Below are 26,760 nucleotides of genomic sequence, written 5' to 3' on the forward strand. Positions count from 1 at the left end.
GGGCATAACACCGCTGGCCACTGTCATTGTGTGATCGATTCGCAAAGCAAGAAAGCTTTATTACAGCATTCAAATCAATCCCTTATGGCACCTAACGGTGAAGGAAAATCCAGACCCAGTTTTTAAAAAGTAAAATTTTATTGCAATGTGCATTGTCACATTCTTCTTTGCACAACAGAATAGGAGGCACCCAAACCCATTTTTCAGGAAAAGACAAACAAGGACAAATCAAATAAAACATTAAATCATTACAACAAAAACAATTAAAATGAAATGTGTAGTTTAAAACATTTTTTAAAACAACTTTTAAGATTAGTGTCCTTTTCTTTCCAAACACAGAACGAGGGCTTTAGATTTCATATTAGATTTTACAGACGTTACAGAAAACGTATAAGATCATTATACAAAACAAGGTCCAGACCATGCTTCTCTGTATCCATGTCTGAAAAGCAGCCATTTGGGATATGAAGCACATTGGATTCATTTCCTCTTTACAACAATTTTACCAGGTTGACATTTCTCAGTAAATTAATAACCAAAACAGATCATCTTGTACAGTTAACATTTAGATTTCTCTGTCACTTTGTTATTTCTGGCCTTCACATTGATCCCCACAATTCATTATCAATTGATAATCTCTTGCAAAAAGCATTACTGTTAATTGACTTATTTTTTTTATCATTTACATTAGCGCATTGTACCCATACCATGAAGTCCACATGCAAATCAATCATTATAAAGTGCTGTAAGGAAGGACAAGACAATTCATGACCAAAAATTAATTAGGAAGTAATATACTTTTCTTGAACGACTGAAAAACAGGTCTTATGAAGCATTTTGTAGTTAAAACTTCCACTTGCAACTTAAGTAGTAAATGTGTTTCACAGACCTTTCATTATCCACTGATGATCCCTTTATCGGTATTTAATTATTATTTTTTAAATACACAAATGTCCCTTTAAAAATCCAGAGCGTCGTACTCATATCATGCACTCCACACGTAAATCAATCATTGTAAAGTGCTGTAAGGACCCTGCAAATGCTTTTCATACAGAGGTTCCTTCAAGTGGACCCACATATAACTAGGTACATCTACGATCTACAGAGTAGCAAACCATCTCTCAGCAGGCCTTCCATTCCACATTATAGATATGTAGCCTACAACATTCTCACAACACTGGTTCAATGGTGGCGCTATTACTAACCAGTGTAATTAATTTGTAATTTTTTAAAAAAATGTACAGTGTCACAACATATGACACAAACAAAAAAGATAAAAACATTAATAAATTCATAGAAAACAAGACACGATTGGATGTTTTTTTTTCCTTCCACAGGAGAATCAGTCTCTTCCATCACAGTTCAGACACACAGTCGAGTTCCATCAATTGATTCCATCTTTGGGCCTTTCTTCCAAGATAAAAGGTTCACAGGTTCACAGGGCCCTTGTCCATGGGACTAAGAGAACGGGGCTGAGTACATGTACAGGAGGCAACAGGATGTGGACTAGGAATGCTCTAAGGAGGAAAGGGAGTCCACAGCATGCCCAAACAGCCATCAGATGTAGGTGCCATGTGGACCTATGGAGGGACGGGTGTGACATTCTGTATGCTCCCCCTCTCTTCAACTCCATATGTATCCTCAACGGTTCCTAGTGTTGGCTCAGATCCTACTAGTGGTGTCCTGTGTGATGACAGAGAGAGGAAGAGGGTGACAAGGTTTAGATGAGAGAGAAAAGGAGACAGCTCATGTAATTTATAGTAGTAGCTTAAAAATATATGCATTACCATGGCATTAGTGGTACTTGGCTTCAGGTAGGTAGCATGCACCATGTTGGTAGCATGTAACTAATTGTCTTTCTACATTACATTATCCCTGTATCAGTCTCAGGGTCATCCTATATCCCTGTATCAGTCTCAGTCTCATCCTGTATCAGTCTCATCCTGTATCAGTCTCATCCTGTATCAGTCTCAGGGTCATCCTGTATGTTACAGTTGTTGCACATGTAAGAAGAGACTCCTCGTGTAAAAAGGGACTTTCTAGTTAAATTCAGGGTTTCAATCAACACGTATTTTGGCTATAATAGTTTTAGAACGGAGAAGCATCTCACTCAAGACACAACAACATAAACCAACAACTCCCAGACCCTAGGAGGTCCGCTGAGACATGGCCCAGACCCTAGGAGGTCCGTTGAGACATGGCCCAGACCCTAGGAGGTCCGCTGAGACATGGCCCAGACCCTAGGAGGTCCGTTGAGACATGGCCCAGACCCTAGGAGGTCCGTTGAGACATGGCCCAGACCCTAGGAGGTCCGCTGAGACATGGCCCAGACCCTAGGAGGTCCGCTGAGACATGGCCCAGACCCTAGGAGGTCCGTTGAGACATGGCCCAGACCCTAGGAGGTCCGCTGAGACATGGCCCAGACCCTAGGAGGTCCGCTGAGACATGGCCCAGACCCTAGGAGGTCCGTTGAGACATGGCCCAGACCCTAGGAGGTCCGCTGAGACATGGCCCAGACCCTAGGAGGTTCGCTGAGACATGGCCCAGACCCTAGGAGGTTCGCTGAGACATGGCCCAGACCCTAGAGGTTCGTTGAGAAGGGGAGAGGGAGACCCGAGGGAAGACTTAACCTTCTGTCCCAACACTGCAGTTATACAGGATACAGAGACCCCCAAGCTATCGCGGTCAGCCTCTATAGAGAGACCCCCAGGCTATTGCGGTCAGCCTCTATAGAGAGACCCCCAGGCTATTAAATGGGTGTGCTTATTGCTCAATGCTCACCGTTCCCATTGCTGACCGGGCCGTTCCCATTGCTGACCGGGCCGTTCCCATTGCTGACCGGGCCGTTCCCATTGCTGACCGGGCCGTTCCCATTGCTGACCGGGCCGTTCCCATTGCTGACCGGGCCGTTCCCATTGCTGATGATGGGCTCCGTGGTTTCCCAATTCATGGCCTTCTGGACGGCCTTCTTCCATCGTGCGTACCGGAACTCACTCTCTACAGGAGACGGAGGAGGGAACAGACAATTCCATTGGAGGCTCCTATCCTCAAGGTAACTGCAGTACATACATATAACCACTAGATGTCAGTGTTCAACTCCAAATTGTAGAGAGTCTGTCATGTAAAACCCTGACTTTAGGCAACGCAGTGACTAGGGTCTGGTTACAACGATGAACTCTTGGCATGGAGGAAGGAACTATGTCACATCCTCAGTCGAGACGGGAGAAAACATTTTCCGGGGACCCTGCCAACAAATCACAAGGCAGACATGCCAGAACGTCACGATTCAAAACCAAAGTTCCCATGCAAAACCTTGGCAGTGGTTTTTTTCCAGAGTGAGGGTGGTGGATGCAAATTAGCCACATGCGAAACGCACTCACTAAAAATAACCTCCGTTGATGTCCATCTTGGCAGCTACTATTTAGTGTTTTATTCAAGGGGATAAGGCAGTGACCTAAAGCCTCTATTCCCCCCCCCAAAAAAGAAAGGGTTCATTAGTGAAACCAAACCCTAGTCACTGTTTAAGGTCGGGTTTGAGAATATTAACTGAACGGTTTTTAATGTAAGATACATTTAACCACCAGATGACAGTAGGACACAAATATTGATACGGTTTCACAAATCATGGTGACGGGGTTGGGGGTCAAATCAGTTCTCCAAATAAGTAAATTCAAGAAGTGGATTTAAAAAAAATAATAATAATAATGAATTGTAAATTATATATATATATATATTTTTTTTTAAATGCCATTTTCAAATCACTTTGACCCCGACCCTGACTACTGATCAAGGTCTGACGCTGTTCTCTCACCCTCAGGATTGATCAGGGGTTGGTATTTGTCGGTGGGGATGGTTGTGAGGTTACCAGGGGTCAGACTCCAGACACCCACCCCCTCTGCTGCTCCTGCTGCCATGGCGGCGCCCAGCGCCGTGGTCTCCGACATGGACGGCTTCACTGAGGGAACACAACACAGAAATCCAATACTGCGCCGTCCTCGGGAGTATGTGGGGCGGCAGGGTAGCCTAGTGGTCTTTACCTCAATGCAGTGTGTACGTGTTGGTGCGAGCAGGTGCTTACCCACGGGGATGCAGAGTACATCAGCTTGAAGCTGCATCAGTAGTCTGTTGGAGGTCATGCCTCCGTCCACCTGGAGCTGGGTCAAAGGAACCCCATAATCCTGATTCATAGCCTCCAGGATCTGGACAATAATAATAATAATAAATACAATTATATTAGGTTCACAGCAGAGTCTGCGGTTTGACTTCTGTGATTTGAGTCTGAATGGAACTCAGAGCCATATTCTCTGAAAACAGACAGAGCAGCGAAGATCTGTTAGTGAACCGAGTCTGGCTTACCTCTTTAGTCTGAAAACAGACAGCCTCCAGCGCAGCGAAGGCCAGGTGAGATCTGTTAGTGAACTGAGTCAGGCCACAGATGATACTGTCGAAACGAGAGAGAGAGACATAGATAGATGAAATTAGGCTGGAAACACACACGGAAATACACACGTTAACTTAAAAAAAAACAAAAAAAAAAACACCTCAAATCTAGTGACATTTTGTCACATAAAAAACCCAAGTGAAATGAATGACGTCTGAAGCGCAAGGATTGTGTCACAATTAGGTACAAGTGGCCTACCCTCGTGCACTGGGCTCCCAGTAGGGGGCGTACAGCCCGGAGAAGGCAGGAACAAAGTAACATCCATAGGACGAGCCCACATCACCTGCCAGCTTCTCTGTGAGAGGAAGAGGATGATGACGGTCTTAAGTAAATATGACAATCAACCTAAAACGTACAGTGTGTTGCAGAGCAGAGCTCACCGATCTCTGCGGAGGATTGGATGATTCCCAGGTTATCTTTCAGCCAGCGTACCACCGCGCCAGCTATGGCCACCGACCCCTGGAATAGACCAATCACAGGTCAGCACCAGCATAGAGGAGCCAATCAGAACCTGACAAAAATACTACAGGGCTGTATTTCAGAACTAGCACAACAATACTAGCACAACAAGACTAGTACAGTGGCTCGCGAAAGTATTCACTCCCTTGGCATTTTTCCTATTTTGTTACCTTACAACCTGGAATTAAATTCGATTTTTATAAAGTTTTTTTTGTATCATTTGATTTACACAACATGCCTACCACTTTGAAGATGTAAAATATGTATTATGAAACAAACAAGAAATAAGACAAAAAAAAAAACTTGAGCGTACATAACTATTCACCCCCCCAAAGTCAATACTTTGTAGAGCCACCTTTTGCAGCAATTACAGCTACAAGTCTCTTGGGGTATGTCTCTATAAAGCTTGGCACATCTAGCCACTGGGATTTTTGCCCATTCTTCAAGGCAAAACTGCTCCAGCTCCTTCAAGGTGGATGAGTTCCGCTGGTGTACAGCAATCTTTAAGTCATTCCACAGATTCTCAATTGGATTGAGGTCTGGGCTTTGACTAGGCCATTCCAAGACATTTAAAATGTTTCCCCTTAAACCACTCAAGTGTTGCTTTAGCAGTATGCTTAGGGTCATTGTCCTGCTAGACGGTGAACCTCCGTCCCCATCTCAAATCTCTGGAAGACTGAAATAGTTTTCCCTCAAGAATTTCCCTGTATTTAGTGCCATCCATCATTCCTTCAATTCTGACCAGTTTCCCAGTCCCTGCCGATAAAAAACATCCTCACAGCATGATGCTGCCACCACGCTTCACTGTGGGGATGGTGTTCTCGGGGTGATGAGGTGTTGGGTTTGCTTATTTTTTCATTAAGAAATTGCTTTTTTTTCTGGCCACTCTTCCATTATGCCCAGCTCTGTGGAGTGTACAGCTTAAAGTGGTCCTATGGACAGGTACTCCAATCTCCGCTGTGGAGCTTTGCTGCTCCTTCAGGGTTATCTTTGGTCTCTTTGTTGCCTCTGATTAATGCCCTTCTTGCCTGGTCTGTGAGTTTTGGTGGGTGGCCCTCTCTTGGCAGGTTTGTTATGGTGCCATATTCTTTCCATTTTTTAATAATGGATTTAAAAATGGTGCTCTGTGGGATGTTCAAATATGTATTTTATAACACAACCCTGATCTGTACTTCCCACAACTTTGTCCCTGAACTGTTTGGAGAGCTCCTTGGTCTTCATGGTGCTGCTTGCTTCATGGGGTTACAGACTCTGGGGCCTTTCAGAACAGGTTTATATATATATACACACAGAGATCGTGTGACACTTAAATAAAGTCCACCTGTGTGCAATCTAACTAATTATGTGACTTCTGAAGGTAATTGGTTTCTCCAGATCTTATTTAGGGGCTTCATAGCAAAAGGGGTAAATACATATGCGCGCACAACTTTTCGTTTTAAATCTTTTTAAACAAGTCATTTTTTTTTCTCCATTTTAATTCACCAATTTGGACTATTTTCTTTCTTATTTTTTGTTCATTACATGGAATCCAAATAAAAATATATTTAAATTACAGGTTGTAATGCAACAACATAGGAAAAACACCAAGGGGGATGAATACTTTTGCAAGGCACTGTATAACAGGACCTAGCGCTACAGGACCTAGCGCTACAGGACCACAGGACCTAGCGCTACAGGACCTAGCGCTACAGGACCTAGCGCTACAGGACTACAGGACCAGCGCTACAGGACCAGCGCTACAGGACTACAGGACCAGCGCTACAGGACCAGCGCTACAGGACTAGCGCTACAGGACTAGCGCTACAGGACTAGCGCTACAGGACTACAGGACCAGCGCTACAGGACTACAGGACCAGCGCTACAGGACTACAGGACCAGCGCTACAGGACTACAGGACCAGCGCTACAGGACTACAGGACCAGCGCTACAGGACTACAGGACCAGCGCTACAGGACTACAGGACTAGCGCTACAGGACTACAGGACTAGCGCTACAGGACAGTAGACGTGTACCTCGAGAGCGTAGTGGGCTGGTGAGTCCTTCCCCAGTTTGTAGGCCAGTGTGGTCAGGAGGCCGTGATCTGACATCACTGGCTGAGACGAAAGAGAGAGGGTGTCATTTTAGAGCAACAGACACCATTTTGGAGAAAAAAATAAAATAAAGACATTCAAGTCCATTTTACCTTGATCCCTGTGTTTCTCAGCAGGAAGCAGCCTGTTCCGTACCTTTTAAATAGAAAAAAGGGTTTTTAAAGGAGATGGAGTCGGATCATAAAAATATAATCCATCTCTGAGAAGAACAGAGGAAGACTTGGGGAAGAACAGAGGAAGACTTGGGGAAGAACAGAGGAAGACTTGGGGAAGAACAGAGGAAGACTTGGGGAAGAACAGAGGAAGACTTGGAGAAGAACAGAGGAAGACTTGGAGAAGAACAGAGGAAGACTTGGAGAAGAACAGAGGAAGACTTGGAGAAGAACAGAGGAAGACTTGGGGACATCTCTGAAAATCAAAGCAAACTTTGTCACATGCGCCGAATACAACAAGTGTAGACCGTGAAATGCTTACAAGCCCTTAACCAACAATGCAATTCAAGAAAGAGTTTATTTTTTAATTTAAAAAAAACTAAGTAAAAAAAAAAATTTTTTATAAAAATTGACATAATAACGATGAAGCTATATACACACGGGGTACCGGTACTGAGTCAGTGTGCAGGGGTACAGGTTAGTCGAGGTAATCTGTACATGTAGGTAGGGGTGAAGTGACTATACATAGATTAAACAGCGAGTAGCAGCAGTGTACAAAACAAATGGGGGGGGTTAATGTAATAGTCCAGTGGCCATTTGATTAATAGTTCAGCAGTCTTATGGCTGGGGGGGGCAAGCAAAGTAGAGGCAGAAGAAGCACAGTGGCTAGGACACACTCACTAGAAGGTCAGGAACCTAGGAAGAAACCTAGAGAGGAGCCAGGCTCGTACATAACATTCTATTGCCTAATATATTCTGAAAATGGCTGTGTTTCGGAGTGATGACGACCTAAACCAGCACGTCCAGTTCCACAGAGAACGACCGTGTCTGCTAGGTCATAAACCCGTCTAAAACAGCTACACCATAGCTGTGAACACAACAAGCATTCCACAGGCAGAATGCAGAGCTACAGAGCCGTGTGATAGGCTCCCAAACAAAATGGCAGAGTCAAAGACCACCCTCTCCTTTCATTACAACTAACTGAAGGAATACCTGGACAGTCTAAGGATAAAATTTTTACACACACACACACACACAAGCACCTTTAAGTGATACAGACCTCTGAATAAAATGATATGAATGAATATCACTGGCAATCTTTCCAAGTAAGGAGAGAAGACCCATCTTGAGGAGAACTTACGTGTTTTTAGCCTGTCCATCCTGGAAGCACATCTGACCAACCAGAGCAGCGGACTGGTCCCCGAGACACTGCGACGTCAAGAACCACAACAGCGTTTGGTCATCACACACACAAACAAACCTCTGTCAGTCATTACTGTCAAAGCTAGGTCATTGATTCACTCCAACTAGGGCAAATCACACACGCACACAGTATATTGTTTTGATGCAATAACAACGAGGGAGAACTCCTTACCCCGGAGATGGGAACTCCTGCCAGAGAACCAGAGTTCTAGAAGAGGATGAAATGAACAGACATGATGTGAGTGAAGTTACTGATCCAGGACCTGTGTCAAATCTCAACAAAGTCCATAAAAATTTTTTTTTTAAATGTAAAAAAAAAAATCTGCCACCTTTATCAAATCCAAACTAATAGTAGCAGCAACAGGATCGGGTCAACCAGGTCGTATTAAAACACAAACCACACCATCTGTCCAAATCATCTCTACAGCCAAACCAAAAATCAGCTGTTAAGGCAGTCACGAGACGCTCCTGTCCAAATAACTGGCATAGCTGTAGCCACACACTCTCTACGGACGCCACAGGAGTCACGAGCGTCTCAATGGTGTAATGGAAAAGAGGGGGGGGGGGGGGGGGGGGGGGGGGTAAAGGCCTGGCATTCTCTCCACGGACCTTACCAAACCTCCATTTGGCGGATGTGAGGCAGGAGGTGAGAGAGAGAGGACATTTTGGGGACGACGGGCAGCCATTTTAGGTGACAGTGGCAGATAAGAACACATCAGAAGTAGGAGGAGCAACCAGCTCAATGAATGACCTCTGGACACCAAGGTAGTTGACAGCAGTGCAGCAAACATGACACAGTGACATGAGATAAAACACAAAAACAGACAGACACTTCACGTTCTATTCATTAGAGAGTATGTAGTTTTAAAATTTGACCCATTTAAATCTGCCCTCATTACAATGACAACTGTCACAAGATGAGCGGCATTTCTCTGTATCAAAGTCATATACAGAGCATTCAGAAAGTATTCAGACCCCTTGACTTTTTCCACTTTGTTACATTACAGCCTTATTCTAAAATGGATTAAATACATTTTTTCCCCCTCCCTCATTTCAGACCTTTTGCTATGAGACTCGAAATTGAGCTCAGGTGCATCCTGTTTCCATTGATCATCCTTGATATGTTTCAACAACTTGCTTGGAGTCCACTTGTGGTAAATGATTTGATGATTATGATTTGGAAAGGCACACACCTGTCTATATAATGTCCCACAGTTGACAGTGCATGTCAGAGCAAAAACCAAGCCATGAGGTTCAAGGAATTGTTCGTAGAGCTCCGAGACAGGATTGTGTCGAGGCACAGATCTGGGGAACCTTACCAAAAAACCATTTCTGCAGCATTGAAGGTCTCCAAGAACACAGTGGCCTGCATCATTCTTAAATGGAAGAAGTTTGGAACCACCGAGACGCTTCCTAGAGCTGGCCAGCCGGCCAAACTGAGCAATCGGGGGAGAAGAGCCTTGGTCAGGGAGGTGACCAAGAACCCGATGGTCACTGACAGAGCTCCTCTGTGGAAATGGGAGAACCTTCCAGAAGGACAACCATCTATGCAGCAATCCACCAATCAGGCCTTTATGGTAGAGTGGCCAGACAGAAGTCACTCTTCAGTAAAAACATACATGACAGCCTGCTTAGAGTTAGCCAAAAGGCACCTAAAGGACTCGGATCATGAGAAACCAGATTCTCTGGTCTGAAAAAAAAAACAAGATTGAACTCGTTGGCCTGAATGGCAAGAGTCACGTCTGGAAGAAACCTGGCACCATCCCTACTGTGAAGCATGGTGATGGCAGCATCAAGCTGTGGGGAGATTTTTGGGAAACTAGTCACGATCAAGAGAAAGATGAAGAGCAAAGTAGAGAGATCCTTGATGAAAACCTGCTCCAGAGCGCTCTGGACCTCAGACTGGGGCGAAGGTTCACCTTCCAACAGTACAACAACCCTAAGCACAAACCAAAGACAACGCAGGAGTGGCTTCGGGACAAGTCTCTGAATGTCCTCGAGTGCCCCAGCCAGAACCCGGACTTGAACATCTCTAGAGAGACCTGAAAATAGCAGTGCAACAATGTTCCCTAGCCAACCTGACCGAGCTTGAGAGGATCTGCAGAGAAGAATGGGAGAAACGCCCCAAATACAGGTGTGCCAAGCTTGTTGCGTCATCCCCAAGAAGACTTGAGGCTGTAATCGCTGCCAAAGGTGATTCAACAAAGTACTGAGTAAACAGTCTGAATACTTATGTAAATGCGATATTTCCGGGGGGGGGGGGTTACATTTGCAAAATTTTCTGAAAACCTGTTTTTGCTTTGTCATTATGGGGTATTGTGATGTCATTATGGGGTATTGTGATGTCATTATGGGGTATTAAGATGTCATTATGGGGTATTAAGATGTCATTATGGGGTATTGTGTGTAAATTGAGGGGGAGAAACAAAACAGTACAATCCATTTTAGAATAAGGTTGTAACCTAACAAAATGTGGAAAAAATTCAAGGGGTCTGAATACTTTCCAAATGCACTGTACATTGACCTTTAAAGTAATATCGATAATTCATGGCTGGGGTCATTTTGTTGTTTTCCAAATAGCTTTTTTAGAGTTTTTGAATTGTGTAGAACTACAGTAAATAAGCTTTAACTTCCAGAAAATTCCTGCCAAAAGGTGCTTCAACAAAGTACTGAATCAAAAAGGAGGACCAAGACACTCTTCATACAATTGATTCAAATGCCTTTATTCGTATGGCATGTTCAATAGAAACTAAGTTTAAAACCGACGCGTTTCGGCCGCATGGCCTTCGTCAGGGAGTAACAAACAAAAAATAATAAAGAAATACAAGGTCCTCTTTTGAACAGCTAATTAAATAAATCAATTAGCCCTAATTGGAAGAGGGAGTGGTTACACAATGGATGGGACACACCTAGTAAGCAGCAATACTATACACATTGAAATACTGTAGCTACGTTAACATAAAAATACAACTCCAAACTAGAAGTATCAGAACACTTAGAAAGTGGTAGTTCTAACCTTAAATATGACTGGGAGAAGTGTCAAGAATAAGAAAGCTATAGTACTGAATACTTATGTAAATGTGATATTAATTTTGCAAAAAAATATCCAAAAACCTGTTTTTGTTTTGTCATTGTGTGAAGATAGATTATTTAAAAAAAGTTTCAATTTTAGAATAAGGCTGTGACGTAACAATGTGGAAAAAGTCAAGGGGTCTGAATACTTTCCAAAAATAAAACCACACGGTATGTCACGTCTGATCAAGTGTCTGGGGGAACGAACCAAGAAAACAACATTTAGCCCTGTAAACCTTGACCATTACATAGTCTAATGACAGTCAACTGGAATCTTATCAGGTCAGCTTTGACTCAGTTGGAACTAAACACTAGTCATAAAAACCAAATAACCCGCTTTGATTGGTCAATTAAATCACATATTTGATCATAAACCATCTATGGCTTCCTTCTACTGAAAAATGATAGGACTTAACCTGGATAGGTGGGTTAATGGTTAAAACATGGTTCGCTAAGCGTTTCAAAAACATTACGCAAACATCGACTCACCATTGAACCGTATATTTCTGAGGAGCTCTTCACTTGGGGTAGAATTTCCATTGGGACATCAAAATATCTACAACAAACAAATAAATATTCAAAATAATGCTGGAAATATATAGTACATTTTGTACAAAAAATAATAATAAACTCATGCAGATATGTCTATGCAGACATGTTCAACTGTGTGTGTGTGTGTGTGTGTGTTCCTACTTGCAGAGCTCGGGGTCCCAGTCCAGGGTGTGTATATTGAAGAGCATGGTGCGACTTGCATTGGTCACATCTGTGACATGCACCCCTCCACTCTTCCCCCCTGTCAGACACTGGGGTAGAGAGGGCCGCACCGCCACAGAAGATAATGAATAATAAACATGTCGATACAGAACCACAATGGAAATAAGTCTTGTTTTTAAGTCACCGCTGACAAGTTAAAAATTTTTTTAGATCCTGTCCTTTTTAAAACTGTCAAATCAATCATCTGGATGATTAATCATTTATCACAGATAAACAATCTGAACAGGAACTGATCACCAACTCCGATCCGGAGTAACTGTGCAGGTTTTTGTACCAGCCCAGTATTAAAAACTAAAACCAATCACCCAGCCTGTAGCGTTTGGGTTGGGCCCAGTCTTACCCAGATAAGCCAGGAGTCCACGGTGCCGAACATGGCTCTGTGTGTCAGGACAGCCTCAGCGACCTCCTCCACGTTGTCCATGAGCCAACGCAGCTTCACAGCACTGAAGTATGTACTGATGGGCAGACCGGTCTTGTGCTGGGGAGAGAGTGAGAGATGGAGAGATAGAGGCTGTATCACTTCCAGCCGTGATTGGGTGTCCCATAGGGTGGCGCACAATTGGCCCAGCGTCGTCCGGGTTTGGCGGGGGACCGTCATTGTAAATAAGAATTTGTTCTTAACTGACTTGGTTAAATAAAAAGGTTAAATTACATTTTTTTTTAAATCACAAATAAAAAGGGAGATGTATGGAGAGATAGATATCGAGAAAGAATCAAATGTAAGGGTGAGGAGTCAAGGGGGTTGACGTCACCCATCAGAGAGTTCACACCTCATATCTAATCTTCTCATCCCCACAGGTGCCTATAGACTAGGATCCATGGTGGGGTAGGGGCTATGAAGTAGGGTCTAGGGCAGGCAATTCCAGTCCTCGAGGGCCTGATAGCTGGGGCAAAACTGTGACACCTAACTCCAATAATCACGATCTTCAGTTTAGAATGCAATCAGTTTAAAATCCGCTGTGTTTGCTAGGGATGGAGGGAAAGTGTGACTCCAATGAGGGCCTGGAGGAGCCCACCACTGGTTTAGGGGTTGGTTTGGGACAGGGCTCTCCTCTTACCTTCAGATGGTTCTTGTTCTTTCCCGGGGTGCTGTTGATCAGCCTCTCCACTGTGGACTGTGTACGAAGGTCCAGCCAAACTACAGGGATAACCGAGCACACAAGGAGTTAAAGAAATCACTGCTGAAAAACTAAATCTTGAATTGAATAAAATCACCCAGAGATTATAATATCTATATACACACTGTATCTTACAATGTTCAACTATAGACAGTGGTGGAACTGGCAGAATGAAAAGCACAACTGTTGGTATGACATCATACAGGACTTCCTGGAGCTGGGGGAGGGTGTAATGGTATTGCAACAATGCTATTGGATGATGTTATGCAATCTGGCCATGTGCTGTGTGGTTTGTCACATGACACAACTGTAGGAAATGTACTAAGTTGAGTTACAGTAAGGATCTGTGTGGAGGTTTGAGGGAGAGACTGGGGTGGGGGGGGGGGCTGAAGGTAGCTGTCTGAATCAGACTGGGGGGAAAAAGTGTGTCAAAGCTAATGAATTGGACTGGTTCCTAAAACCACTACTGAATTATAACTCTGATCCCCCCCCCCCCCCCCCCCCAAAAAAAAAAAAAAGTGAACAGGCTGTTCCTTCTACTGGGGACGGTGACCCCGTACTTTCTGGCACATACGCTTGTGACTACCAATGAGCTTGGTAAATACCCACCAATGGCATTGTAGAGCGGTTCCCCCGTCTCTTTGTCCCAAACCAGCGTAGTCTCTCTCTGATTGGTCACGCCGACAGCTGGGTAAACACAAAACAAAAACAAAATGGTCAACAAACATCACACCCCCTGCAGCATCCAATGGAATCCTGAGTGCCACTGTAGGTACAGAGTATTCACACCCCTGGACTTGTTACACATTTTTGTTGTGTTACAGCCTGAATTCAAAATGGATTTCTGAACACACACACACAAATCCCATAACGACAAAGTGAAAACATGTTTTTTTAGAAATGTTTAAATTTTTTTGGAAAATTAAATACATAAAATAGCTAATTCAGATAAGTAGTCATACCCGTGACTCAATACATTGTAGAAGTATCTTCGGCTGCGATTACAGCTGTGAGGCTTTCTGGGTAAGTCTCTAAGAGCTTTCCACACCTGGATTGTTATTCATTTCAAAATTCTTCAAATTCTGTTAAACTGGTAGATGATCATTGCTAGACAGCCATTTACGTCTTGCCATTGATTCTCATTCTCAATTTAAGTTAAAACTAACTCAGACATTCAGGAAGATTCAGTCTTCTTGGTAAAAGACTCCAGTGAATATTTGGCCTTGTGTTTTAGGTTATTGTGTATTCCTGCTGAAAAGTGAAAGTATCTCCCAGTGGCTGGTGGAAAGCAGACTGAACCAGGTTTTCCTCTAGGATTTAGCCTGTGTTGAGCTCCATTCAGTTTCTTTTAATCCTACAAAAACTCCCCCAGTCCTTATCGATTACAAGCATACCCATAACATGATGCAGCCACCACTATGCTTGGACATATGCGAGAGAGGTACTCAGTAATGTGTTGTATTTTCCACCCCAAACATAACACATTGCATTCAGGACAAATAGCTAATTGCTTTGTCACATTTTTTTTTTCAGTATTACTTTAGTGCCTTGTTGGAAACAGGAAGCATGTCTTGTAATACTATATATTCTGTACTTCCTTCTTTTCACTCTGTCAATTAGTTTAGTATTGCGGAGTAACTACAATGTTGTTGATCCATCCTCAGTGTTCTCCTATCACAGCCAGTCAACTCTAATAGTTGTTTTAAGTCACCAAATTGGCCTGAGTGGTTTCCTTCCTCTCCGGCAACAGAGTTAGAAGGGACACCTGTGTCTTTGGATGGTGTATCAATATACCCAGTCACGACAATGGGTAATTAATAACTTCACCATGCTCAAAGGGATATTCAATGTCTGTTTTATTTGTTTTTAAGCAATAGATGCCCTTAATTGTGAGGCATTGGGAAAACCTCCCTTGTCTTTGTGGTTGAATCTGTGTTTGAAATTCACTGAGAGACTCAGAGACCTTAGAGATCATTTATTATTTGTGGGGTACAGAGATGAGGTAGTCATTCAAACATCGTGCTATAAACTATTATTGCACACAGAGTGAATCCATGCAACTTATTACGTGACTTGTTTTAGTCACATTTTTACTCCTGAACTTATTGTTATGGCTCCTTGCCATAACAAAAGGGGTTGAATACTTATTGAATCAATATATATTTCAGCTTGTAATTAATTATGTAAACATTTTGAAAAATATTATTACACTGACATTATAGGGTATTGTGTGTGGGCCAGTGACAAAAAGAAGAATACACATAAAATGTAATCCATTTTAAATTCAGGCTGTAACACAACAAAATGTGGACAAAGTCAAGGGGTATGAATACTTTCTGAAGGCACAAATTAATACACACACACACACACACACATACATACATACATACATACACCACTGTACCTTTAATGTTGGAGATGTCTATGTTGAGCTGGCCGAGCTTCTCACAGGTCCTCTCCATACACTCATAAACTGACTGAAGAATCTCCTTAGGGTCCTCTTCTACCCAGCTGACACACACACAAACACAGTTCAACTAAGTGTTGGAAACGGTTTTACCAGTATTAGAAAGTAGCAGTTCAGAGTACGAACATGATGAAAATGTGTAATGACAAGTGTCATATTTCAGCTTAGTGTTGTGCGTTCTATCCCTGATGATCACTGTACAACACTTAAGTCTTTCAGTCACATGTGGTCCAATTCCCCTCTTTTCTACTGGTCCTCATCAGGGTCAAAAGACAATTGGTTTTAAAAACAATTTAAAAGTTCTGACTCGGTCAAAGAGTCGTTCCAAAAGAACCCAGGCCCATAGTGAATAGCAGCTTCTCTGTATACAGTTCGGAAAGTGTTCAGATCCCTTCTCTGGTTACATTCCAACCTTATTCTAAAATTGATTCAATACTTTTTTTTTTTTAATTTTAAAAATCTCGATCTACACACAATACCCGATAATGACAAAGCAAAAGCAGGTTTAAGAATTTTGGGCAAATGTATTGAGAAAAAAATAATAATTCAGAAAGACCTTATTTACATAAGTATTCAGACTCTTTGCTATGAGACTCTAAATTGAGCTCAGGTGCATCCTGTTTCCATTGATCATCCTTGATATGTTTATACAACTTGGAGTCCAGCTGTGGTAAATTCAATTGATTGGACATGATTTGTAAAAGACACACCTGTCTATTTATATAAAAGGTCCCACAGTTGACAGTGGATGTCAGAGCAAAAACCAAGCCATGAGGTCAAAGGAATTGTCCATAGAGCCCTGAGACAGGATTGTGTCGAGGAACAGATCTGGGGAAGGGTACCAAAAATGTATACGGCATTAAAAGTCTCCAAGAACACAGTGGCCTCCATCATTCTTAAATGGAAGAAGTTGGGAACCGCCAAGACTCTTCCTAGAGCTGGCTGCCCGGCCAAAACTGAGCAATCGGGAGAGAAGGGCCTTGGTCAGGGAGGTGACCAAATACCTGATGGTTACTCTGACAGAGCTCCAGAGTTCCTCTGTGGAGAATGGATAACCTTCCAGAAGGAAAAACCCATCTCTGCAGCACTCCACCAATCAGGCCTTTATGGTAGAGTGGCCAGAGAGAAGCCACACCTCAGTAAAAAAAGGCACATGACAGCCAACTTGGAGTTTGCCAAAAGTCACCTAAGGAACTCGGACCATGAGAAACAAGATTCTCTGGTCTGATGAAACCAAGATTGAACTCTTTGTCCTGAATGCCAAGCATCACATCTGGAGGAAACCTGACCCCATCCCTACGGTGAAGCATGGTGGTGGCAGCATCATGCTGTGGGGATGTTTTTCAGCAGCGGGGACTGGGAGACTAGTCAGGATCGAGGGAAAGATGAACAGATCAAAGTAGAGAGATCCTTGATGAAAACCTGCTCCAGAGTGCTCTGGACCTCAGACTGGGGCGAAGGTCCACCTTCCAACAGGACAACGAACATAAGCACACAGCCAAGACAATGCAGGAGTGGCTTTGGGACAAGTCTGAATGTCCTTGAGTGGCTCAGCCAGAGCCTGGATTTGAACCTGATCGAACATCTCTGGAGAGACCTGAAAAAAGCTGTGCAGAAACGCTCCCCATCCAACTTGACTGAGCTTGAGAGGATCTGCAGAGAAGAATGGGAGAAACTCCCCCAAATACAGGTGTGCCAAGCTAGTAGCGTCATACCCAACAAAAGACGTGAGGCTGTAGTCGCTGCCGAAGGGGCTTCAACAAAGCACTGAGTAAAGGGTCTGAATACTTATGTAAACGTGATATCATTGGTTTTGTTTTTTGCAAAAATGTCAAAACCTGTTTTTGCTTTGTCATTATGGAGGTATTGTGTGAATATTGATGGGGAGGGGGGGACAATTTAATCCATTTTAGAATAAGGCTGTAACGTAACTTTCCGAATGCACTGTAAGTTCCCCAAATAAGGCTTTAGTAGCCCACAGAACCCCACAGTCTGCCTGGCCCACAGAACCCCACAGTCTGCCTGGCCCACAGAACACCAATAGTCTGCCTGGCCCACAGAACCCCACAGTCTGCCTCACCAATAGTCTGTCTAATGTAAATAAGCCCTGGACATTGGACTCTGACAGCTCATGCATTCAGCTAAAGGGGGGAAAAAAAATCCTAGGGATCTTCATTAAAGTGTAATCTCAGTTCTTAGTACTCAGTGTCGACTCAACCCAGGGAGGGGATTTGGTAAATGTTGACATACTCATAAAGATCCTCCTTCCATATTTCCCCTCTTTCCATTCTTCCTGTCATCACTGACCAATCCTGGATCAGAATTCACCCCAGAAGGGTAGAGCCAGGTAGCCTAGTGGTTAGAGCGTTGGAATAGTAACTCAAAGGTTGCTAGATTGTATCCCCCGAGCTGACAAGGTCAAAAACTGTTGTTCTGCCCCTGAACAAGGCAGTTAACCCCACTGTTCCCCTGAACAAGGCAGTTAACCCCACTGTTCCCCTGAACAAGGCAGTTAACCCCACTGTTCCCCTGAACAAGGCAGTTAACCCCACTGTTCCTAGGCCGTTGAAAATAAGAATTTGTTCTTAACTGACATGCCTAGTTAAATAAAGGTAAAAATAAAAAAGAGGGGAGGAGAATAGCGCATGCTCATAAAAGTATTGTTACTGGGCCTTGCAAGCGGACTGTATTGCAGTGTGAGGTGTGGGCACTCACCCCTCTTTAGGGAAACTCTGCTTTATCCCAACCTGGTGGTGACTTAGCAGCTCTGCCGTTTTAGAATCGAACACCTGAGGAGAGGAGCGACAAGAGTTAGAGTTGTTCCTACTGTGCAAGTGATCTTAAAAATCAGATTATACTGAACAAATATATATTTTTTAAAGTGACCTGCAACAATTTCAAATGATTTTACCGATTTACAGTTCATAAGAAAAATCTGTCAATTAAAATAAATTCTTTAGACCCTAATCTATGGATTTCACGACTGGGAATACAGATGTGAATCGGTTGATCACACTTTTTTTTATTTCTTCAGAAAACCAGTCAGTATCTGGTGCGACCACCATTTGCCTCATGCAGCGCGACACATCTCCTTCACTTAGAGTGGATGAGGGCTCTTTATTGTGGCGTGTTGGAATGTTGTCCCCACTCCTCTTCAACGGCTGCGCAACGTTGCTAGATATTGGGCGGGGCGGCAGGGTAGCCTAGTGGTTAGAGCGTTGGACTAGTAACCGGAAGGTTGCGAGTTCAAACCCCCGAGCCGACAAGGTACAAATCTGTCGTTCTGCCCCTGAACAGGCAGTTAACCCCACTGTTCCCAGGCCGTCATTGAAAATAAGAATTTGTTCTTAACTGACTTGCCTGGTTAAATAAAGGTAAAATAAAAAATAAAAAAAAATTGGAGGGAACTGGAACACGCGGTGCTACACGTCGATCCAGAGCATCCCAAACATGCTCAATGGGTGACATGTCACGTGTGTATGCAGGCCGTGGAAGATCTGGGACATTTTCAGCTTCTAGGAATTTTGTCCAGATCCTTGCGACATGGGGCTGTGCATTATCATACTGAAACATGAGGTGATGTCGGCAGACGAATGGCACGACAATGGGCCTCAGGATCTCATCACGGCATCTCTGTGCATTCAAATTGCTATCGATAAAATGCAATTGTGTCCAATGTCCGTAGCTTACGCCTGCCCATACCATAAGCCCACTGCCACCACGGGGCACTCTGTTCACAACGTTGGCGTCAACAAACCGCTCAACCACAGAACGCCATAAAGGTGGTCCGCAGTTGAGGCCAGTTGGACATGCTGCCACATTTTCAATGACATTGGAGGGGGCTTAGGGTCGAGAAATAAACATTGAATTTTATGGCAACAGCACTGGTGGACATTCCAGCGGTCAGCATGCCTGTGGCATTGTTGTGTCAAAACTGCACGTTTTAAAGTGGCCTTTTATTGTCCCCAGCACAAGGTGCACCTGTGTAATCATGTTGTTAATTCAGTTTCTTGATATGCCACACCTGTAAGGTGGATGGATTCTCTTGGCTAAAGAGAAAAACCGAACAAAGATCATTAAAAATACAATTCTGCATGAAATTTGAGATTAATACATTTTTTTGGTGCAAATCGAAAATTGTGATTTCTTTATTTCAGCTCATGAAACCAACACTTTTACATGTTGCGTTTATGTTTTTCGTCAGTATAGGATTGATCTAGGCCCAATATGCTATATCTCAATCAATTAAAAATAGATATAAATTCTGGCACGCCTAGATTTTATGTTGTGCTCCTAACTTTTGCACCAGTGCTACCAATGAAAATGATTTAGATCCGCCTCCAGGACTATTCACATATTGTTAATGAACACTTATCAAAAAATATATAAATGCATTTAAAAAACAGTACTGCCATGTATGAGAAAAGCATTTTAGCATATATTTTCCATGATAATCTTAGACATCATTTTCAAGCGCTTCTGTAACAGTCTGAAGAAATAACACTGTGGATGAAGAAACAAGCTCTGTGAGCTCTTTCAAAAAGCCATGAATATGATGGACTTGTCATAAGTGTACAAACACTAAGTTGACTGTGCCTTTAAACAGCTTGGAAAATTCCAGAAAATTATGCCATGGCTTTACAACCTTCTGATAGGCTAATTGACATCATTTGAGTCAATTGGAGGTGTACCTGTGGATGTATTTCAAGGCCTACCTTCAAACTCAGTGCCTCTTTGCTTGACATCATGGGAAAATCAAAAGAAATCAGCCAAGACGCCAGAAAAACATTTTTGTAGACCTCCACAAGTCTGGTTCATCTGTACAAACAAATAGTACGCAAGTATAAACACCATGGGACCACGCAGCCATCATACCGCTCAGGAAGGAGAAGCGTTCTGTCTCCTAGAGATGAACGTACTTTGGTGCAAAAAGTGCAAATCAATCCCAGAACAACAGCAAAGGACCTTGTGAAGATGCTGGAGGAAACGGGTACAAAAGTATCTATATCCACAGTAAAATGAGTCCTATATCGATATAACCTGAAAGGCCGCTCAGCAAGGATGAAGCCACTGCTCCAAAACTGGCATAAAAAAAGCCAGACTACGGTTTGCAACTGCACATGGGGACAAAGATCACACTTTTTGTCCTCTTGTCTGATGAAACAAAAATAGAACTGTTTGGACATAATGACCATCGTTATGTTTGGAGGAAAAAGGGGGATGTTTGCAAGCCGAAGAACACCATCCCAACCGTGAAGCAAGGGGGTGGCAGTATCATGTTGTGGGGTTGCTTTGCTGCAGGAGGGACTGGTGCACTTCACAAAATAGATGGCATCATGAGGGAGGACAATTAGGTGGATATATTGAAGCAACATCTCAAGACATCAGTCAGGAAGTTAAAGCTTGGTCGCAAATGGGTCTTCCAAATGGGCAATGACCCCAAGCATACTTCCAAAGTTGTGGCAAAACGGCTTAAGGACAACAAAGTCAAGGTATTGGAGTGGCCATCACAAAGCCCTGACCTCAATCTTATAGAAAATTTGTCGGCAGAACTGAAAAAGCATGTGCGAGCAAGGAGCCCTACAAACCTGACTCAGTTACATTCCTCTGTCAGGAGGAATGGGACAAAATTCACCCAACTTATTGTGGAAGGCTACCCGAAACATTTGACCCAAGTTTAAAAAAATGAATGGCAATGTTACCAAATACTAATTGAGTGTATGTCAACTTCTGACCCACTGGTAATGTGATGAAAGAAATAAAAGCTGAAATAAATAATTCTCACTACTATTAAATCTGACATTTCACATTCTTTTTTTTATTTTTTATATATACTCTGATCATGCCAGCAAACAATGTTGACAGATAAACAAAGCAGACATTGTTTTGGCACGACTGTCAGGTGTTACGTCACTACCTGAGAGATGGACGACTGTCAGGTGTTACATCACTACCCGAGAGATGGACGACTGTCAGGTGTTACGTCACTACCCGAGAGATGGACGACTGTCAGGTGTTACGTCACTACCCGAGAGATGGACGACTGTCAGGTGTTACGTCACTACCCGAGAGATGGACGACTGTCAGGTGTTACGTCACTACCCGAGAGATGGACGACTGTCAGGTGTTACGTCACTACCCGAGAGATGGACGACTGTCAGGTGTTACGTCACTACCCGAGAGATGGACGACTGTCAGGTGTTACGTCACTACCCGAGAGATGGACGACTGTCAGGTGTTACGTCACTACCCGAGAGATGGACGACTGTCAGGTGTTACGTCACTACCCGAGAGATGGACGACTGTCAGGTGTTACGTCACTACCCGAGAGATGGACGACTGTCAGGTGTTACGTCACTACCCGAGAGATGGACAACTGTCAGGTGTTACGTCACTACCCGAGAGATGGACGACTGTCAGGTGTTACGTCACTACCCGAGAGATGGACGACTGTCAGGTGTTACGTCACTACCCGAGAGATGGACGACTGTCAGGTGTTACGTCACTACCCGAGAGATGGACGACTGTCAGGTGTTACGTCACTACCCGAGAGATGGACGACTGTCAGGTGTTACGTCACTACCCGAGAGATGGACGACTGTCAGGTGTTACGTCACTACCCGAGAGATGGACGACTGTCAGGTGTTACGTCACTACCCGAGAGATGGACGACTGTCAGGTGTTACGTCACTACCCGAGAGATGGACGACTGTCAGGTGTTACGTCACTACCCGAGAGATGGATAACGGTCCTCAGCAGTAGATACCATGGAATTTACAGGAGTAATAAAATAGTGTGAAAAGTGATGCTCATTTGAAATAATCACTAAAGAAAATTAAATCAAACATTTATTGGTCACATAGACGTGATTAGCAGATGTTATTGCGGGTGTAAATGAAGCGCTTGTGTTTCTAGCCCCCACAATGCAGTAATAATCTAACTAGTAGTAGTATCTAACAAATTACACAACATATGTCATTTGCATTGTTTTACAGTCCCGGAAAGACAAATTGCATAGTGGTTTAGATCGTCAGGTTTTCCCTCAGATACTAAAGGTGTGTTTTGTTCCTCAATTATTCATTAACGTGTTACTTCATTGTTTTTACATGTTAAATAGCCAGCTGGACTCCTGTCCTCTATGACCATTTGAAAAAAAAGGAGTGCTTGACCTCTCTCACCCATAGGATAGTAGTTAATGTGTAGACTACATGTTGTTACACACATTTTGACGAGAGTTAGAAACATTGTCCAAGACTGGATGTCCAGAACGTCGCGTCGCCTGGAACATATTTACGTCACAACAGGACGAGTAAAAAAAAATATGTAAAGCCTTCAACAAAAAATGGACAGCTTCCTGTTTAACCAAGACACGTGAAACAGTAGCTCTTCACAGTTTATTCAGGTAGAGGTATAAAGAAGCAGGGGGGGGGGGGGGGGGGGGGGGGGGTGTTATCCCAGTGCTGCCACCAAGGTAGTGATCAAATGATGAGAGATCAGAGACCCTCTTAAAGAAAGACTATCTACATCAACCCTGCTTACAGTGGCACTAGGGTCGGACAAAGTCGGACTTGGCCTTTACATTACACACTTGTTCCATTATATTACACACACCGGATGAGGGAGTCTTCTGTAGGGGTGGTGGGGGGGGGTTGTTAAGAGCTGCGACACTGTCTGAACATTAAGGAAAGGGGGAGACCTAGTCAGTTGTACAACTGAATGTTTTCAACTGAAATGTCTCTTCCTGCATTTAACCCAACCCCTCTGAGTCAGAGAGGTGCTGCCTTAAAAATCTTCAACACCCAGGGAACAGTGTGTTAACTGCCTCTCTCAGGGGCAGAACGTCAGATTTTTTACCTTGTCAGCTCAGGGATTAGATCCAGCAACCTTTCTGTTACTGACCCAACACTCTAACCTGCCGCCCCTTCATTACCACGCCCCTTCATTACCACGCCCCTTCATTACCACGCCCCTTCATTACCACGCCCCTTCATTAAAGAGTCGCTTGGTTTTGGAGGCATAAGGCCCTTAGAAATAATTTTCAAAAATCAAGACGTTAAAGCGACACCTTCATATGGGTTCCCACACGGCCACACACACACTGAGTGGACAAAACATTAGCAACAATTGCTATTTCCATGACAGACTGGCCAGGTGAAAGCTATGATCTCTTATGGAGACCACCTTCAAATCAGTGTAGATGAAGGAGAGGAGACGGGCTAAAGAAGGATATTTTTTTTTTTTTTAGGGTTGAGACAAATGAGACATGGATTGTGTGTGTGCCATTTAGAGGGGGAATGGGCAAGACAAAATATTTTAAGTGCCATTGAACGAAGTAGGACAGTAGGTGTCAGGCACACCGGTTTGAGGGCGTCAAGAACACTGTAACACTGCTGGATCTTTCACGCTCAACAGTTTCCCGTGTGTATGAAGAATGGTTCACCACCCAATGGACATCCAGCCAACTTGACACAACTGTGGGAAGCATTGCAGTCAACATCCCTGGTGAAGGCTTTCGACACCTTAATGTTTTTGTGCACGTTCAGTGTATTTCCATGTTACTACAGCTCTTGTTTACAGAAAACAGACGAATGAGAGTGGACTACCTGTGTTAATTAGCTATCCGAGTCTCTGAACACGTGTGTAAAATGGAAGACAAGACACCACAAACGTGTTGTTGCTGAACAATACTGGTCAGCTGCAACCTACAGTAAGCAACCTGTTTAAAAACAGTCAGCGTAAGTGTGTATTTTTTGTTGCATTGGTGAAAATATTTTGGGACATGATATGAAAGTAGAGGGGTTTTGTTTCTAGAACAGTACTGAAATTGAGAATCGATTCACGTTTAGAGATGGAGGATTTGGCTTCCAGACCCAATTCACCTTTAACAGAACATGTAAGGTCCTTGGACGATAAGGAGTAACTTTAGGCTTCTATAGTCCAATATTGGGCTAGGGGTCGGACAGTCTTCTAGGGGGTCGGACAGTCTTCTAGGGGGTCGGACAGTCTTCCTGTGTAGACACCACGGAGCAAGATATGGCTCAGAAAACATACCTCAATCCAGGGATGAGAAATGAGTTGTACTCTGAATTGTCCCATTAGCTCAACTGTTACACAAAGAACATTGGACAACTGCTAGTTTCTTCTCCCAGTAAACTGCTGTTTTCATCCTCATGCTAGGTACCAGAAGCCAGAGCAGCCATTTTAGAATGTCAGTGTCAGCCAATCAGCTCCTTTGTTGTTCAATGTGACATTCCATTATGGCTGCTGTGGCTACTAGCATGAGGACGAAAACAGCGGTTTACTTTAAAAACCTATTAGATGTAAAGTCCCCCGTTTAGGGGACCTGTGTGGTTCTGATACCGGTTCAGATCGACATTTTCACTTCTAAATTGATCTGTGGACACCGTAGATGGAAATGGCTTGCATTGAGTAATAGCCCTGGTTCCCAAGGATACAGTAGTATATTTTTTGCTCTCCTGTCTGAACCCCTACTTCACAGCCACTGACATAGCCTGAAATCCTTATCGTAGCACAGCAGGAAAGAGTGGATTCGTCACTATAGTACAGTCAGAGATCAATTTATAGCCATTAAATCAAAAAAATATATTCATAGATTTTAAACAAAAACACTTGTTCTTTGGAGTTCAGGAAGCCACTCCAGAGCTCGGTGTGATGCTCAAAACATCTGCCCCCACCAATATGAACAAGAGATACCTTCAGAAAATATGCACATTTTTCTCTAACATGTATTTTACAGTTGTAAGGAAGGTGACATTTTTACAGTTTGTGGTTTTATAAATTTCATTATACTATATTTAGAAAGCATACAAGTAATTCCAAACCTTATTCATACAGTGTTAAATAGGGAATACGTCATAAAATATATATTTTTTTAAATGTAAATCATATTTGTACTTGTGTCTGTAAAAGTGACTCAACAATTTATTTGTAAACATTTTTACAGAAAGGTGAGATTGTAATCTTGGGAGTATGGATTGGGGCGGCAGGTAGCCTAGTTAGAACGTTGAGCCAGTAAACGAAAGGTTGCAGGATCGAATCCCCGAGCTGACAAGGTTTTTACCGGTCGTTCTGCCCCTGAACAAAGCCTTAATTGTAAATAAGAATTTGTTCTTAACTTAACTGTTTATATATATATTTTTTTTTTTAAATCACTAGTTATTGATGGATTCATGATAAATAATTACTTTCGGGGATTACACGAAGTTACATTTAAGAGGTTTTTGAAAAACAGGAGAACTCAGAGGCTTGCTGTGACTTTGCCAACTTACCAGAAACCTCGTCGAGCTTGTGCCTTGATCGATAGCTGCGACCAGGGGCCCCATTGTGATCCTCTCCGAGTAAGACGCTGTGGACATCCTTCTGTTCGTATCCGTGGTGATCAAGTTCTACAAACGCCGGTGAACCCGTGGTCGGCTTTATATTACCCACTACAGGCAGTCCTGTTGAGACCATGCGAGAATCGTTCCAGTCACGTTGACAAAATCCTATCGGTTGTGGCTAATTTATGTTTGACGAAGCTGTCAGAAGGCGTTGGCCTCGTGCTGCCCAATCAAATCCGGGGGCACGTCCAAAATAAATAAAAAAAGGTTCAACGAGTTTAAATCACCGGGATAAATGCCGCATTCAGAACAAGTCAGTCCATTGAAGACAACTGGGAACTCGAGAGAAAGAAAAAGAACACCAATAGGAAAACATATTTTGAATCGTCCTCCCAACTCGGAATTGGAAGTCGGAAACTCTGATATCTTTCTAGACTTCCGACCTGGAGATCGCTGAAGTCATGACCCCCACCCCCCGAACTCCCAGTTGTCCTAAAAGCATCAAAAGTCACCCCCTTTTTACCCACTGGGGCAGTGGGTTCATTTTACAGCAGTGATTTGGACATAAACGCGTCCAATCATCAATCAATAAAACTGATTTTTGAGTTCATCTGTATCTTATCTTAGGCTATAACTCTGCAAAC

General features: G+C 43.3%; 1 protein-coding gene across 3 annotated transcripts; it reads right to left on the reverse strand.

Annotated features, from left to right (window-relative positions):
- Nucleotides 1-116: 116 nt before the first annotated feature.
- On the reverse strand, nucleotides 117-26,292 carry LOC139405531 (glycerol kinase-like). 3 transcript variants are annotated; one of them, XM_071147940.1, is made up of 19 exons: nucleotides 26,066-26,292; nucleotides 18,492-18,565; nucleotides 15,714-15,820; nucleotides 13,919-13,996; nucleotides 13,250-13,329; nucleotides 12,532-12,669; nucleotides 12,111-12,220; nucleotides 11,907-11,973; nucleotides 8,518-8,553; nucleotides 8,284-8,351; nucleotides 7,083-7,125; nucleotides 6,913-6,993; nucleotides 4,822-4,900; nucleotides 4,640-4,736; nucleotides 4,357-4,441; nucleotides 4,079-4,199; nucleotides 3,812-3,955; nucleotides 2,803-2,997; nucleotides 117-1,683 (listed from the first exon to the last, which is right to left on the reverse strand). In XM_071147940.1, exons 1-19 carry the CDS (start codon nucleotides 26,150-26,152, stop codon nucleotides 1,673-1,675), a joined length of 1,701 nt encoding a protein of 566 aa, XP_071004041.1. In that variant the 5' UTR covers nucleotides 26,153-26,292; the 3' UTR covers nucleotides 117-1,672. The 3 variants fall into 3 exon arrangements, with proteins under 3 accessions (XP_071004041.1, XP_071004040.1, XP_071004042.1); XM_071147939.1 differs by having other exon boundaries at nucleotides 118-1,683; nucleotides 2,782-2,997; XM_071147941.1 differs by having other exon boundaries at nucleotides 120-1,683; nucleotides 2,824-2,997.
- Nucleotides 26,293-26,760: the final 468 nt, after the last annotated feature.

This window comes from Oncorhynchus clarkii, chromosome 3 (assembly GCF_045791955.1).
Source record: "Oncorhynchus clarkii lewisi isolate Uvic-CL-2024 chromosome 3, UVic_Ocla_1.0, whole genome shotgun sequence".
Classification (NCBI taxonomy): domain Eukaryota; kingdom Metazoa; phylum Chordata; class Actinopteri; order Salmoniformes; family Salmonidae; genus Oncorhynchus; species Oncorhynchus clarkii.

Coding starts and splice junctions, on each gene's coding strand:
- LOC139405531 (XM_071147939.1), bottom strand. CDS start 26,152: ATGTCCACAGCGTCTTACTCGGAGAGGATCACAATGGGGCCCCTGGTC. Junction 11,974..12,110: donor TGGGACCCCGAGCTCTGCAA/GTAGGAACACAC, acceptor TGTTTGTTGTAG/ATATTTTGATGTCCCAATGG. Junction 3,956..4,078: donor TGTACTCTGCATCCCCGTGG/GTAAGCACCTGC, acceptor GTGTTCCCTCAG/TGAAGCCGTCCATGTCGGAG.